Source organism: Theropithecus gelada, chromosome 9 (genome assembly GCF_003255815.1).
Source record: "Theropithecus gelada isolate Dixy chromosome 9, Tgel_1.0, whole genome shotgun sequence".
Lineage (NCBI taxonomy): Eukaryota > Metazoa > Chordata > Mammalia > Primates > Cercopithecidae > Theropithecus > Theropithecus gelada.
In genome coordinates this window covers 91,416,194-91,433,876 of record NC_037677.1, presented here as the reverse complement: position 1 = coordinate 91,433,876, position 17,683 = coordinate 91,416,194, and the positions used below count along the sequence as shown (strand labels likewise).

Genomic DNA, 17,683 nt, shown 5'->3' with positions numbered 1-17,683 from the left:
ACTGACTGTAACTAATGAACCCCACTGATTGGGGTTGTTGATTGTGGGAAAGACTATTTGTAGGTGCTGGGAAGGGGTTTGTGGGAACTATTGCTGGGAGCCTAAAATTGCTATAAAAATAAATTCTATTAATTTAAAAAACCCCACTCTAATTCACAACTCTAACCAAGCTGAGGTTGGTGTTAATCTGTGACTGTAGAGGTCTTAATTAATGCTAATACACTCTTGATCATTTGGACTCAGGTGGGAATTCTATGAGATGGGGTATTTCACTGAACCACCAAGCAGGAAAACTGGGATTCTAATACAAAATCTTTTACTGGTGTATTGACTCACTGAGTCGTCAATTGCTCATTCCTGACAAACAAAGCAAAATTAAATTAGTAGATCTCAGAGATCCTATTTGTCTTTAAATGATCTACATTGCTTTTATTCTATAAAAAGAAAGGTCAAGGTAGGAGCCTCAGCTCAAGAGAAGAAACGAGGAGGAGAGCAAGGACAACTGTCTCTCAAGGATAAAATTATTACTCTAAAGAGAGAAAGTGAACTTATTTTATCCAAATAAACTAACTTACACCTTTGTGAGTGAGGCAGTAAATTACTGCTTCCCTTTGCCCTGGATAAAGGGTTCACCAGGACCTGGACTCACTCACCTTTTAAAGGTTATAAAACCAAACACGTCTGACCTACATTTTACTCAACTGGTGCTAGAATTATTAACTAAATTAATGTTTATTTTGAAAGTCACTGATTAGATTAATCCACAGGTGTTGAATTTTAGTAAATCTTGGTGCCCCAGTTTAACTGAATGTTTTGCTTAAAAGGAAGGCAACAAGATGCAGGAGTTAGGGTTTACAGTCCCAGCTTGGTCACTTGCATTCTGTGTGCCCTTAGCTAAAGTACTGAATCTCCATGGTCTAACTTTCTCCTCTCTAAACTGGGAATAATTTTACAGGGGGCAAAGATAATTGAGAGAATAAAAAGAGATGTGATGAGTGTGAAAATTCTCTGTAAATTTGTCATAATGTCTGTAAACATAATCGATAAAACATTGTATAACTGGGTCTTCATATTTTCTTAATGAAAGAGCTGGAAATAACTGTACTAGTCAATTTAGAATAAAGGTAATCTTTTCAGAGCATGCCTTTGTACATACACTTTGTCATTAGTGATCAAGAAAAGTTCATACTTTCAGTTGAATTCAGATCTTCATGACCATTGACTATCAGTTCCCATTCAGGTCTGCACACTGTGCCCTGGGTCCATTCAATGATTTCCCTGTGTCCCATCTTCTATTGAATCCACAACTGTTGTTCTGTATATAATTTCTCTTCCTTGCTGTATACGATTACATTCTATTATTTGTAACAATAACAGACCAAAAACAATAGAAGCAGCCGTGTCTGGAAGTGACTGGGAGGTGGAGAAGCCATAGATTGTCAAGCCCTCTGCCATAAATTATGTGAGGTTGGCCCTTTCCTTGATAGTGCTGAACAACTTCCACTTGTGAGGTGATTCAGAGGGCAGAACTCTAATTTTTATTTCTTCTTTTGAGCATCTCTTGTCCTCTTATCCTTATAAACAAATAATGGACTTCTATTTAATGTGAAGCCTGTTGCTTTCTGAACAGAGTCAAGGTGATGTATCTTCAGAGTAACTAATGTCTGGGGTTTGTTTTGTTTTTCCAAAATTGTTCTTGAGTCAGCTCTGGTGCAAGTGGTAATGCACCCCAATGGGCATCAGAAGATCTCTGCTCAAATCCCGGTTTTACCAGCGATGAACTGTGTGGCACTGACAGGTGTCCTGTTCTCCCAGAGTTTCTTTCCCCATTTGAAAAATAAAAAATGATAATCTCTACATTTCAGTCTCTTTTAATGGTGAATATACATTTATATATATCTAACATAATATTTAATAATAATATAAATATGTATTTATGTTATGTAAGAATGTATTAACACTCCCTGCTAATTCAGTGCGTCTCTTTGACATGTAAACAATCACCTATTATAATAATGTAACAACATAAATATTATTATGTAATAACATAAATATATATTTATGTATATCATTTATATACAATTCAATATATATAAATATACATTTATTAGCTAATACTTTGATATATGTGCAGTCATTCAACATGTATGAGTTATATTCGGTATTTCATGTTTAGGCAGTTGTATTTTAAGTGAACTATACTAAATATTTGAAAGGCTTTTGTTATCAAGGGTTAAGTCTTCTATTTTTTGATATAGCATTACAATGTACATGTTTTATACACGACATACAGAATACACTGATTTCCCTCAAAGTCATAAATTCCCAACTGGTCATTAATCTGAGAATATTGAATTTTGAGTATATTCAAACATAGAATCATTTACTTCAGTGTTTCTCCATCATCACAGCACATTGGAACAACCAGGACTTCTAATTACCAATACCTGGACTCCAATCCAATATAATTAAACCAGAATCTCCTGGATGGGCACTGCAAAGAAGGAGTAGGACAAAAGAACATTCTATCTTTATCCATGGGCCAAAGTCCACACAGAAAAAAACTATAAATTGGACCTAGGTAATTGCTTACTTTACATGTCAAAGAGACACACACTGAATTAGCAGGGAGTGTTATAAAAGCCTTGGAGTGCAGGTTCTCAGCTGTCTTAGTAAGAAGAGAAGCCTTCAATGGATCCTTTTGTGGTCCTGGTGCTCTGTCTCTCCTTTGTGCTTCTCTTTTCACTCTGGAGACAGAGCTCTGGGAGAAGGAAACTCCCTCCTGGCCCCACTCCTCTTCCTATTATTGGAAATATGCTACAGATGGATGTTAAGGACATCTGCAAATCTTTCAGCAATGTAAGTATGTTTTGTGTTCCTCCAGTCACTTGCAAAGGGTAAGTTATTTGACTGCTATTTTTAGACAAAATATATTCCTGGAAGCACTCTATTTTAATAGATCATTGTAAAGCAAAATAATCCCTCTGAACTTCTTTGATGTTTCTTTTGTCTTTCTAAGTCTGTCATTGTCAGAAATAGTAGAGTGAGTTGATGCATTTTGTGAATACAGAATCATTGGGGTCATTGTATGATAGAATCATTTAATACAACGTCAAAAGTTTGAAGTGATCAGTCAGGGCCCAATTGGTGGTTAACATAATTCTTCTGGATTCTGAACAAAGTCACTGTCTGTGGCCAAGGCTGCTGGAGAATGGAAGAAATTCTTTTTTCAGGAGTTGCTGAATGTCCTGATTCTAACTTTGTGGTACTTCATCTTTCCGTATTGGTAATACCAGCAGTTACAAACTGGATTGGGCATCATAATTGCCTAGGGTGACACTGAAAATACAGATTTCTAGGGTTGATCACAGGACTGCTGAATCAGAATCCTCATGGTAAGAGCTTTACAGGTGACCCTGAAGTCCTTAACCGGGTATTGGCCTCAAGGTGGACATGGGGGAGTGATAAATTGTTCAAGCATCAGTTTAAATTAGCAGAGGTTCAAGTTTGGAACTTCTATATATTACTTGTGGGACTCTGAGAATGAGCTTGGAATTCTCTGGCCTCAGTTTCTTCATTTTTAAAACAGGGCAAATGAATGTGCTGAATGTGTTGAAGTGAGGATGAACTGTGATTTGTGTACCAATTGCCTGGGTCATTGCATGGCACATCATAGGTCATCTATAAGTGGCAGCTATGACAATCACCATCACATTTATGTACAAAATTCAGAAATATCGAATCTATGTGTGGCAAATACAAACATTAAAAAATACAATGAAAATATCAGTCTGAATCATACATAATATTTGGAGTAAATAGCGACTTATTTTGCTGCTATTTGCATTTCCTTTCCCAGTTCTCAAAAGTCTATGGTCCTGTGTTCACCGTGTATTTTGGCATGAATCCTGTAGTGGTGTTGCATGGATATGAGGCAGTGAAGGAAGCCCTGATTGATAATGCAGAGGAGTTTTCTGGAAGAGGCGTTTTGCCAATATCTGAAAGAATTACTAAAGGACTTGGTAGGTGTACATACACCTGTGTCAGCTTTGGTAACTGGGGTGAGGAAGATGGAAAACAGAGCCCTAAAAAGCTTCTCAGCAGAGCTTATCCTATCTGCATGGCTGCTCAGTGTTGCAGCGCTTTCTTCCTTGCCTGTGAATTCTCCCAGTTTCTGCCCCCTTTTTTTTGTTAGGAATCGTTTCCAGCAATGGAAAGAGATGGAAGGAGACCCGTCGTTTCTCCCTCACAACCTTGCGGAATTTTGGGATGGGGAAGAGGAGCATTGAGGACCGTGTTCAAGAGGAAGCTCGCTGCCTTGTGGAGGAGTTGAGAAAAACCAAGGGTGGGTGAACCTACTCTGCATCACCGACCTTAACAGTTAGCTGTCTTCACTAATGACATCCTTGGAAACATTTCAGGGGTGGCCAGATCTTCATTGTGCATCCTGGTTGTCAGCCCTCAGGTGGTGGGGGGAGGTTTGAAGCACAGACAAGGGAGATTTTGTGTATCTGTGCTTTACCTGTATAAATGTGTTGGTTCATAGGGTATAGGAATCAAAGGTCATTTAATCCTGTTTTCTGCTCAATTTTGTTTCCTTGTTTTCAAATCAGAAATAATAAATAAGGGTCTTGAGTTCATTTTTTGAAAAGAGTTAAGGAAGAAGGTTTCCCCCATAGCATAAATCTGCGTTACCTTCACCAGAACATTTCTCTAGAGAACACTAGGAAAGTGGACATGGTGAAAATGACCTCATCACACCTTATGGAACATGAACCAAGTGACATGTGCTTTCATTTAATTAGAGTTTTTTCATATGGTCAGATTCACATGTCTGGGAATTCCTTCCAGGTCCATGCCTACAGCTCTGGCCAGCAATGACACTATGTATGGTTTCACTTTCTTAGGTATATCTCAGTACAGTTTTCATCAGTTGTTATTTCTCGGGAAACACGTTACTATTTGAAAACTGTCAGGATTAATTATTTCTTGTTAACCACTACTTACTGTAACAATTTATATATTTTGAGTAAATATAATCTACAGTATAACTCAGCAAAATACACAAACACTAATTTATAAATAATTTAACTAGATTTTAACTATTATGAAAAACTCTTTATCTTATCTTTCTTAAATGTAATTTGGCTATGTTTTCAGTTTTGTCATCTTTTTTCCCCTGTATTGGATCTTAGCTTTGAAATTTGTGTGAATCATTTTTCTCCCACTGCCAATTTACTCACCTATGAAGTGCTTGTTATAATCAATGTGATTATCAGCTGGGATATAAAATTACCTTTTTAAATTCACTCTCCCAAATGCAGTAAAACAAACAAACAAAACAAAACCTGGATATCAGATTGTACCTGAGAATCTCTCTCTCTCTCTCACACACACACACACACACTCTCACCAAGGCTTCCTAAATTACCTTTCACCCCCTTGGCTAAAACAACAGTTTTTCTGAACCTTTAGAGCCCAGTAATATTTAAAGGAGTCTGGCATAGAAGCTGCTAACTCAGCAGGTTTCCTGTTGTTCAGTTCCAACTTTATTCAGAACCCTTTCCTTTCATGTCACTCTTATTTAGGACCTATCGATGTGAATCTGGGCACCCTTTCCATTTATGTTCACTAGTCACTTGGTTACAGCAATTTCATTTTAGAGATTCCTGCACCAAAAAAAAAAAACCTTTTAAATAATTTATTTACCTGTAAAATGACAGATTTGGCCTAACTTATGGTCAAATTTAAAACTTTATTAAAACATACTTATCTTGATGACTATACTGAATAACATCCCAGAATCCTCAAGAGTAGTTTTGCCCAAATTAATTAAATTTGGAAGATGATTGAAAATGATAAACATTATTCCAAAGGAAGGACATTCATTTTTTACAAATTGAAAAAGAAATAAAAAGATTCCATTTATCAATTTATGTTTTGGTTAGCTTTACTGGGATTTAGATTTGAAATAAAAAGTTAACATTTTACTTATTTAGATAAACAAATCTGTTATACTTAATGCTCATTTATATTAGTTTTTCTTCTATGCCATATGGATGTACCTGCTTTTCACATTTGTTCCCTCAAACACGTGCATTCACCACAATCTCCCTAACTTTAATTTCTGTTGGTTCAGCACATTATACTTTCAGCTATTCACTGTATGTAAGACATTTCTAGGTCCCTAAATTTTCTCTTCCTATCTGTGTGTTTTATTGTCCAGAGGCTTTGCAGACAGACATGATTCCGCTCTAAAAACTTGAATTATTAGGATTTCGAAAAAGTCGTCTTTTTCCTTCCAAAATAAAAGATACCTTGGGTTAAAAGAGTTTAAATAAAGGCAGTGGATGTGAATTACCACATGTGAAATGACATTGCTTAGCTAGACTGTAATGCTCAACTCATATTTAAGGTAAAAGTAATGTGTTTATTTCATGCATGCTGATTTTTTTGGACACATGGGGAATTTGTAAGATATTGTTTAAAATTTCTAAAATTCCTTTATGTCTTAACAAATGCAGATCTTTTAAATGTTTATTTTTTAATAATATTTTAAAACATTTTTAAATCTTTAGCCTCACCCTGTGATCCCACTTTCATCCTGGGCTGTGCTCCCTGCAATGTGATCTGCTCCGTTGTTTTCCAGAAACGATTTGATTATAAAGATGAGAATTTTCTCACCCTGATGAAAAGATTCACTGTAAACTTCAAGATTCTGACCTCCCCATGGATCCAGGTAAGGCCAAGATTTTATCTTCCTGGGAAACTATTTATGCTATGTTTTCTGGTAAGTCCAAAGTTCTATATGAAGGGCATGTTTGAACACCACAGTACTGCAGAAATTTATGAAGTGAACATCTGGGAAAGATGACCAAGCCTTTTATTTTACACACAGAAAATGAATGCCCAAATACAGGGGTGGCTTTCAAGCCCAATGGCTTCCTGACCAGTGGTTTATCCACTAAATCCCAAAGCCTGTTTCAATAAAGTGCTTTGGTGACAGCCCAAAAACATGTCCATATCACTCCATGGACATCTGGGCCCTTTCTGAAGGTTTTCATTACTCAATAGGCTTATCCTCCAATCAATGCTTACTGACCTCTTCATCACATTACTTGGCAGAAATATTCTAATTTAGGGAAAGACTATCTCCATCAAGGAGGGAGAATATTTGTGACCATAGAAGGTGCCAGGAAACACTGAGTAGGGCAGGTGTGTTTGATGCCGTAGCTGAGATCCTGGCTGATGAGGCAGCTAGGTTAGGAATGACAAAAATGGTTGGTTTCATGGTGTATGAATCATAAACAAACATTCAAATTTTACCCTGTGCTGAGTTGGCATGCCCTACACTCTGCCTAAATAATAATTGTGTGATCTTAGAGAAATCACTTAACTGCTCAGGTGCACAGCTGGGTTTTAAGGTATCTTCGAGCTGCTCGCACTTCTAAAATACTGATTCCATTTTTGAAGCTACTTGACAGAAATAAAAACAGTGGGTTCTAGCTTTGTGCTCTCTATCAGGTTGCCCAAACCCCCTTAACCTCTAGCGTCATCAACTAAATATAAATCATAGTAATTCATGCCATCTTATATTTCAAGGTTGTAGGGAAGACTTGGTTTAACAATGAGAAAATTGATATTAAAATGTTTTTATACAATAAAATGATGTATGAGTGAAGAAAATAATTATCATCTTTGATTTCCTGTTCAAAATTTTCTCCTTCCAATCTTTAGGTACAGAAAATTGCTATACATGCACAATAAAAATTTCCCCATCAAAATGTACATAATATTTTATTCATATTTATAGCTATAATTTCAATCAAGGCTTGGTGTAAGACACATATGTCTTATGACATGTTTATATTTAATATTCTTTTCTCTTTTAGGTCTGCAATAATTTCCCTCTACTCATTGATTGTTTCCCAGGAACTCACAACAAATTGCTTAAAAATGTTGCTCTTACAAAAAGTTACATTAGGGAGAAAGTAAAAGAACACCAAGCAACACTGGATGTTAACAATCCTCGGGACTTTATCGATTGCTTCCTGATCAAAATGCAGCGGGTAAGATACTAGCAACAGATCAGTATTTTGATTTCTTGTCCATTTTGTGATTCATCGAATCATTCTGTAATTTACTAAGGATGTTTAAATGATCAGGCCAGTAATGCTTGACAAGCACCTTAATTACTTATTGTATTTATGGGCCCGCACTAAACGTCATGGAAAATACAAAATTGTCCAATAGCTAGAATGCATAGACTCTCTTCTTGAAATAAAAATAATCTACGTGAGTAGAGTAATATAGACACTGCAGTCAAATGGAAACAATCACAAATAAGTAGAAAATATAAAATATCCTACCATAAACTGAAGATGGATATCAATATTGCACACAGATTATGTGACAATGGAAAAGAATGGCTTATCATAAATGGGCTTCCTGCATGCCCTGCATATTGAAATAGCCCTTAAAATATTTGCAGTGTGGAACAGAAGAAAAGTTTCAGATGGACTGAGTAGATTGTGGAGAGGTGTGTGATGGGAAAGAGTTGGTGGATGGAAGAGAGAAGGTTTAATTTGGTGTAACCTAAAATGAATTTGCACAAAGGAGTTGGAGGTTGATGTTTATCAGGTAGCCTGTGAGCGTGAATCCTGTTTTCATTGCACTACTTACTGAAAAAGCATATTTTTTCCTATTGAATTGTCTTGACGATCTCATTATAAACCAGTTAAGTATAAATGTGAGGATTTGTTTGTAGGCTCTCAATTCTACTCCATTGATCTGTCTGTCCCTCTGACAGTAGTACCTCATTTTGAAGTCTTAATTACTGTAACTTTGTATCAAATTTTCAAATAAAAAAGTGTGAGTCCTCAAAGCTTTTTTCAAGACTATTTGGGCTTTTTTGGGTTCATTCAGTCTCAACATAAATTTAAGAATAAACTTGTCAATTTCTGCAAACAAGCCCATAGGGATTTTAACAGATTGCATTAAATCTATAGATTAATTCAAAAAATTATGACATTTTAAATATTGAGATGAAATTCATGTACCGTTATCACCCAATTTAAAGTGTACACTTTAATGGTATTAGTTTAATTACAATATTGTGCAACTGTGGTAAGAGGCGGGAAACTCCAGAAGTGGGACTTGGACACGGGACCAGATTGATGGCTAGCTAAAACCGGGCCAGGACAAAAGCAGCTTTCAGTCTGTCCCGCCCACCAGTGTGCTGTGTCAATTTACTATTCCCATGGCAACACCCAGGAGTTACCTCCCCTTTCCATGGCACCCAATGACCCAAAAGATAGGACCCCTTCCCTTCACAAACTGTCCATTAATATGCATGCAATTAAAAGTGGGTATAAAAATGACTGCAAAACTGCCCTGAGTTCCTACTCTCTGCCTATACCACAGCCCTGCTCTGCAGTAGCCCTGCTCAGGCAGTAGCTGTACCACTGCCTGTTCAACAAAGCTGTTTTCTTCTACCTCTGAGCTACCTTTGAATTCTTTTCTGGGCAAAGCCAAGAACCCTCCCAGATTAAGCTCCACATTGGGACTCGCCTGCCCTACATCACACCTACCGTTTCTCTCTACTTTCAAAACTTTTTTATCACTCCACAGAAACATATTCTATCATTAAATAGTTACACCTCATTCCCCACTCCATCATGTAGTAAACATTAATCAACTATCTTTATGGATTTTCCTATAATGAATATAGCATTTAAAAGGACCCATGGCATATGTGACCTTTTACCTGGCTTCTTTCACTTAGCATAATGATATGGAGGGTCAACTAAGTTTTAGCATGTGATAGTACTTTGTTGTTTTCTGTGGTTGAATAATATTCCATTTTCATGTACTCATACAACAATTTGCTTGTCATTTATCTGTTGATGATCATTTGTGTTATATAAATGATCTTTTGGCTTTTATAAATAATGTTGCTGTTAACATTTGTACACAAGTTTCTTCGTGAACATATTTTCAGTTTTCCAGGGTATAGTCCTAGGAGTGTTATTTCTGGGTCATATGGTGATTTTATATTTAACTTTTTGAGAAACAACTAAACATTTCTACAGTAAATGCACCATTTTAAAATCCCACTATCAATGTTTGAGGGTTCCTCTTTTCCATATTATAGCTAATATTTGTAATTTTCTGTTCTTTGTGTCAGCTCAAACTGGTATTTCATTGTGGTTTTGACTTCAGCAATTATATTAATCAGCTTTTTACCATTTTTACAAGATCTTTGGAGAAATGTTATTCAAGGCCCTTGCTCTTTTTTTTTTTTTTTTTTTTTTTTTTTTTGAGATCGGGCCTCTCTGTGTTGCTCAGGTTGGAGTACAGTGCTGTCATCTTGGCTCACTGCAACCTCTGATTCTTGGGCTCAAGTGATACTCCTACCTCAGCCTCCCAAGTAGCTAGGAGCACAGGCACAAACCCCAACACCCAGCTAATTTTTGTATTTTTTTTGTACAAACATGGTTTCACCATGTTTCCCAGGCTGGTCTCAAACTCCTGAACTCAAGCAGTACACCCACCTCAGCCCTCCCAAAGCACTGGGATTGTAGGTGTGAGTCACCACACCTGGCCCTTTGCTCATTTCTATATTGGGTTGCTTGTCAGTTGTTGTTCAACTGTAGGTAATTGTTTATGGATTCTGGGCATTAAACGCTTACTAAATATGTATGAAATACAAATATTTTCTCCCATTCTATAGGTTGTCATTTCACATTCTTAATTTTGTCCTTTGATGAACAAACATTTTAAATTTGGTGAAACCCAGTTTATCTCTCTTATTTTAGTTGCTTTGGTGTCAAATCTCTGCATCTACTTCCAATTCTGAAGGCATTAAGATTTAACCCGATGTTTTATTCTAAGAATTTTATAGTTTTTGTTCACATTTGAGTTTTTCGTTCACTTTCAGTTATATTTTGCATAAGAGTGAGATAGGGGTTCAACTTCATTCTTTTGTATATGGTTACCCAGTTGTCCCAGCACTGATTGTTGAAGAAGCTCTTCCTTTGTTTATTTATTTTTTTGAAACTCTTCCTTTAGATTGAATGATCTTGGCACATTTGTTGAAAATGAACTGGGCATAGATGATTAGGTTTACGTTTGGATTTCAATTTATTCCATTGGTCTTTATTTCTTTCCTTTTGCCAGTACCATGCTGTTTTGACTACTATAGTTTTGTTTTGAAGTTTGGAAATTTGGGAATTGAGTCCTCTCCCTGTAGTTGCATATAAATTCAGAATTGGCTTTTCCATTTTTGCACAAATAAAAATTTTAAAAAGGACATTGGAATTGTGACAGTGATTACATTCAATCTTTAGATTACTTTTGGAAGCATTGCCATCTTAACAATTTTAAGTCTTTCAATCCTTTAACATGACATGGTTTGCCATTTATTTAGGTCCTCCTTATTTTTCTAAGCAACATTTGATAGTTTTCCATCTTCTATCTTCTTGACTATAGATTCTCAGGGCTTTTGGCCCTTTTGATGCTATTACGAATGTAATTATTTCCTTGATTTTATTTTCATGTCGCTCATTGCTGATATAAACAGACACAACTGATATCTGGACCAATCTTACACTCTAAAATTAAGCTGAAAACATTTGTCAGCTCTCGTTGTGTTTTGTCGGTTGTATGAAATTTTCTTTATATAGAATTGTGTTATTTTAAAATAGAAACAGTTTTACATCTTCCTTTTTTACCTAAATGCCTTTTATTTCTCTTTCCTGTCTAATTGTTTTGGCTAGGACATTAAGTGCTATGCTGAATAGCAGTAGCAAAATTGGATATACTTGGATCTTTTCCCCCTGATTTTGGGGATTAAGTTTTTAGATTTTCACAATTGGACCTAAAATACCTTTACAATTTTTATAAATAACATTTTATTATAAGGAATTTCTCTTCTATTCATATTTTTGAGTGATTTTATCAGGAAGAGAATTGAATTTTGTCTTATGCTTTCTCAGCTTCTATTGAGGTGGTCATTTTGTTAGATTTTTCCTTTCTTTCTAATAAGGTATTGTATTACATTGATTGATTTTCTTACTGAAGCACTCTTGCACTCGTCATATAGATCCCATTTAGTTATGACATATAATCCTTAATTTTTTTATTATACTTTAAGTTCTAGGGTACATGTGCAAAATGTGCAGGTTTGTTGCATATGTATACATGTGCCATGTTGGTGTGCTGCACCCATTTACTTGTCATTTACACTAGGTATATTTCCTAATGCTATCCCTTCCTCCTTCCCCTCCCCACTCCCCACAATAGGCCCTGGTGTGTGATGTTCCCCTTCCTGTGTCCAAGTGATCTCATTGTTCAATTCCCACCTATGAGTGAGAACATGGGGTGTTTGGTTTTCTGTTCTTGCGATAGTTTGCTGAGAATGATGGTTTCCAGCTGCATCCATGTCCCTATAAAGGACACGAACTTATCCTTTTTTATGGCTGCATAGTATTCCATGATGTATATGTGCCACATTTTCTTAATCCAGGCTGTCACTGATGGACTTTTGGGTTGATTCCAAGTCTTTGGTATTGTGAATAGTGCCGCAATAAACATACGTTTATTGTGTGCATGTGTCTTTATAGCAGCATGATTTATAATCCTTCGGGTATATACGCAGTAATGGGATGACTGGGTCAAATGGTATTTTTGGTTCTAGATCCTTGAGGAATCGCTACACTGTTTTCCACAATGGTCGAAGTAGTTTACAGTCCCACCAACAGTGTAAAAGTGTTCCTATTTCTCCAGATCCTCTCCAGCATGTGTTGTTTCCTGACTTTGTAATGATTGCCATTCTAACTGGTGTGAGATGGTATCTCATTGTGGTTTTGATTTGCATTTCTCTGATGGTGAGTGATGATGAGCATTTTTTCATGTGTCTGTTGGCTGTATGAATGTATGCATAATCCTTAATTTAAAAAAATCCATAATATACAACTCGTCATATTATTTCTCTTTCTTGTCTAATTGTTTTGGCTAGGACCTTAAGAACGATGCCAAATAACAGTAGTAAAAGTAGATATACTTGGGTTTTTTACCCCCTGATTTTATGGCATAAGCTTTTAGATTTTCACAATTTGATATAAAATATCTTTGGAATTTTTATAAATACATTTTGTTATCATAAGGAATTTTCCCTTCTATTCATATTTTTCAGTGATTTTTTAAGTTATACTTTAGGTTCTGGGATACATGTGCAGCATGTGCAGCTTTGTTACATAAGTATACATGTGCCATGGTGGTTTGCGGCACCCGTCAACCCATTATCTAGGTTTTAAGCCCCACGTGAATTAAGTATTTGTCCCAGTGCTCTTCCTCCCCTTGCTCTCCACCCACTGACGGGCCCTAGTGTGTGATGTTTCCCTCCCTGTGTCCATGTGTTCTCATTGTTCAACTCCCACTTTTGAGTGAGAATATGCAACGTTTGGTTTTCTGTTTCTGTGTTAGTTTGCTGAGAATGATGGTTTCCAGCTTCATCCATGTCCCTGAAAAGGACATGGATTCATATTCTTTATGGCTGCATAGTATTCCATGGTGTATATATGCCATATTTTCTTTATCTAGTCTATCATTGATGGACATTTGGGTTGGTTCCAAGTCTTTGCTATTGCAAATAGTGCTGCAGTAAACATACATGTACATGGGTCTTTATAGTAGAATGATTTATAATCCTTTAAGTATATATCCAGTAATGGGATTGTTGGCTCAAATGGTATTTCTGGTTTTAGATCCTTGAGGAATCGCCACACTGTCTTCCACAATGATTGAACTAATTTGCACTCCCACCAACAGTGTAAAAGCGTTCCTATTTCTCTGCATCCTTGCCAGCATCCGTTGTTTCCTGACTTTTTAATGATCACCATTCTAACTGGTGTGAGATGGTATCTCATTGTTAATATTATGTGTGGATATCATAAATAGGATTACTTTTTAAAATTATTTTTAAAATTATTCACTGTAGGCATATAGAAATACTACCAATTTTTGTATGTTATTTTGTGTCTTCCAACTTTACTGAATTTGTTTATTATTTCTCGTAGTTTTTTAGTGGAGTCTTTAGGTTTTCTAAAATATAAGATAATATTATCTGCAAATGAGGATAATTTGACTTCTTTCATTCTAATTGGGATCTCCTTCATATCTTTCTCAGGTTGCTCTAGCTAGGTATTCCAGTACAATGTTGAATAACAGTGGTGAAAGTAAGCATCCTTGTTGTTTTCCAGACTTTAGAGGAAAGGCTTTCAGTTTTTTCCTCATTTAGTATGTTACTAGCTGTGGGTCTTTTGTGGATGGCTTTTATTATGGTGAGGTATATTCCTTCTATACCTTGTTTTTTTAGGGCTTTTACCATGAAGGGATGTTGAGGTTTATCAAATAATTTTTCAGTATCGATTGAAATCAACACATGCTTTTGTTCTTTATTCTGTTGATAGGATGTACCACATCTATTAATTGGCATATGTTAAAGCACCCTTGCATACAGTGATAAATCCCACCTGGTTGTGATGAATGAGTTCTTTAGTGTATTCATTAGTTTGGTTTGCAGCTATTTTCTTGAGGATTTTTGCATCAATATTCCTCAGAGACATTGGCCTATACCTTTTTTTTTTTTTTTTTTAAACATGTCTTTGGTTTTGTTATCAGAGTAATACTGGCCTTATAGAATTAGTTTGGAAGTATTCCCTCCTTCACTATTTTGTAAAACAGTCTGAGTAGGATTGGTATTATTTCTTCTTTAAATGTTTGCTAGAATTCATCATTGAAGTCATTGAGTCTTGAGCTTTTCTCTACTAGGATGCTTTCTCTCAATCTGATTACTTGTTATAATTTTGTTCAGGTTTTGGATTACTTCATGGTTCAATTTCAGTAGGTTGTATGTATCTAGGAATTTGCTCATTATTTCTAAGTTTTCTAATTTATTGGTATATAGTTGCTCATGGTAGCCACCAATGATTCTTTGAATACCTGTGATATCAGTTGAAATGTCTTCTTTTTCATCACTGACTTATTTGGATCGTCTCACATTATTCCTCAGTCTGGCTAAAGGTTTGTCAGCTTTCATTAATGCTTCTAAAGAACAACTTTTTGCTTTATTAATATTTTGTACTGTTTTCTTTATTTCAATTTCATTTATTTCTGCTCTGAGCTTTATTATTTCTTTTCTTCTACTAATTTCGGATTTGGTTTGCTCCAGCTTTCGTAGTTTCTTAAGGTATATTGTTAGGTTGTTTATTTGATGTTTTTCTTCTATTTTGATAGTTGATACTTACAGTTATTAACTTTATTATTAGTACCACTTTTGCTGAATCCCGTAGGTTTTGGTATGCTGTGTTTTCTCATCATTTGCTTCAAGAAATTTTTCAATTTTCTTCTTAATTTCTTCATTCTCCCACTGTTCATTCAGGAGCATATTGCTTAATTTTCATGTATTTAAACTTATACAAAATTGATTCAAGATGGATTAAAGACTTAAATGTAAGGTCCAAAACTATAAAAACCCTAGCAGAAAATCTAGGCAATACAATTCAGGATGTCCTTGGGAGTTTTATTATTAAATACCTGGAAGTAGTCTTCGTTGGGCTTAACCTGCTTGGTGTTCTATCAGCTTCTTATACTTAGATAGTGATACCTTTCCCTAGTTTTGGAAAGTTCTCTGTTATTTCCCCTTAAATACATTTTCTACTCCTTTCTCTTTCTCTACCTCCTCTTTAAGGCCAATAACTCTTAGATTTGCATTTTGAGGCTATTTTCTAGATCCTGTAAGTGTGCTTCATTGTTTTTTATTCTTTTTTCTTTTGTCTCTTCTAGCTGTATTTTCAAATAGCTTCTGTTAATGCTCACTAATTCTTTCTTCTGCTGGATCAATTCTACTATTCTATGATTCTACTAAAGACTAATACATTCTTTAGTATGCCAATTGCATGTTTCAGCTCCACAATCTCTGCTTGACTTGTAAATTATTTCAGTCTCTTTGTTACGTTTACCTGATAGAATTGTGAATTTCTTCTCTGTGTTATTTTGAATATCTTTAGGTTTCCTCAAAACAAATATCTTATATTTTCTGGCTGAAAGATCACATATCTCTGTTTCTCCAGGATTGGTCCCTGGTGCCTTATTTAGTGAATGTGGTGAAGTCATGTTTTCCTGGATTTTCTTTATACTTGTAGATGTTCATCTGGTGCTGGGCATTCTAGAGTTAGGTATTTTTGTCTTCTTTGTAGTCTGGGATTTTTTTTTGTACCCATCCTTCTTGGTAGGCTTTCCAGATATTAAAAAGGACTTAACCTATTTTCAATTTGCCCCTAGAATACTGCACTGGCAGTGAACTGCACTTTTTTTAATAAATGGGAAATGAGTTAAGTGTTGTGATCTAAGCTTTATCTGCTTTAGGGGCACTCCAAGCCCAATAATGCAGTGGTTCTTGAAGACTTGTAGAGATACTGCCTTGATGGTCTTGGACAGGATCCAAGAGAATTCTGTGGATTACCAGAAACAAACTCTTGTTCTCTTCCCTTAGCTTCTCCCAAATAAACAAAGTCTCTCTCTCTGTTCTGAGCCAACTGAAACTGGGGATAGAATGACACAAGCACTCATGTATCCGCCACTACTGTGACTGCTCTGGGTCAGACTTAAAACCAGCAGAGCACTGGGCCTTGCCCAAAGCCTGCTGTAACCACTCCCTGGCTACTGCCTATGTTTCCAAGCATCTGGGGCTCTACAATCAGCTGGTGGTGAATCCAGCCAGGCCTGTGTCCTTCCCTTCAGTGCAGCAAATTCCTCCAGTACCCAGGCATGTCCAGAGGTACCACCTAGAAGCCAGGGGCAAGAGTCAAAAACCTTAGAAATCTATTTGGTGTTATGTTGTACTGCAGCTGATCTGGCACTTAAACCACAAAATGCAGTCCTTCTCACTCTTCCCTTTCCTTTCCAAGGGCAGTGGAGTCTCACCCCTTGAGCAGTGCTATCAAAGGCCCATTCAGAATACTAGACCCTGCACAAGAGCCAAGTCCTGGTTTTAGAGACTCCAGGAGTGCACTTGGTGCTCTACCCTCCTGTGATCAAGCTGATACCTAGTTGCAAGACAAAGTCGCCTTTATATGTTACTCTGATTTCTCAAGTAGAAGGAGTCTTTCCTGATGGCCAGCTAGCTGGGAATGTGTTGAGTCTTACCTAAGCCAGCAAGTCTCAAAGTCTTACCCAAAGCCCTCAACGTAGTACCTGGGTATTGCTGCTAGCTATTCAAGCCCCCACTCCTCAAGCAGAAGAAAGGAGTTTCTTTTGGAAGTGAAAACTGTGCAGCTTGGGATTAGGAGAGGGGGGATGTCAGCACCCCCTTACCCATCTTCAGCTGGTGTTTCAGTAAGTTGCACCTCCCACCCCCGGTCTACTGTCTCTGGGCCCAGTTCAGAACTAGGACTCACATAAAAGTTACAATCCTTGTAGCCAAGTCTGTCTTTCAAGTTTATTTATAGTCCCAGAGCCCTATAGTCCACAGTGATGAGGCTTGTAGAAACTTGGTTCCAACCACTGGTATCAGAGATTCATCTCAGGCCAGGGCTGGTTTAAATGCTCCCTCTGTGAGTGGGCATCAGCTGAATTTGGCCTGTTTTCCCTCCTGCCATAACAGAACAGCATTAATTTTATG

General features: G+C 36.5%; 1 protein-coding gene across 3 annotated transcripts in view; it reads left to right on the top strand.

Moving 5' to 3' along the window:
* Window positions 1-2,595: 2,595 nt before the first annotated feature.
* LOC112631270 (cytochrome P450 2C20) overlaps window positions 2,596-17,683 on the top strand; it is a 28,819-nt gene continuing 13,731 nt past the window's right edge. Inside the window, exons 1-5 of one of the 3 annotated variants that reach the window (XM_025396120.1) lie at window positions 2,596-2,859; window positions 3,860-4,022; window positions 4,196-4,345; window positions 6,579-6,739; window positions 7,893-8,069. In XM_025396120.1, coding sequence (XP_025251905.1) covers window positions 2,692-2,859; window positions 3,860-4,022; window positions 4,196-4,345; window positions 6,579-6,739; window positions 7,893-8,069 — 819 coding nt within the window. In that variant the 5' untranslated portion in view covers window positions 2,596-2,691. Of the gene's footprint in view, window positions 2,898-3,859; window positions 4,023-4,195; window positions 4,346-6,578; window positions 6,740-7,892; window positions 8,070-17,683 lie in introns of all 3 variants that reach the window. The other 2 variants (XM_025396122.1, XM_025396121.1) reach the window with 2 other exon arrangements.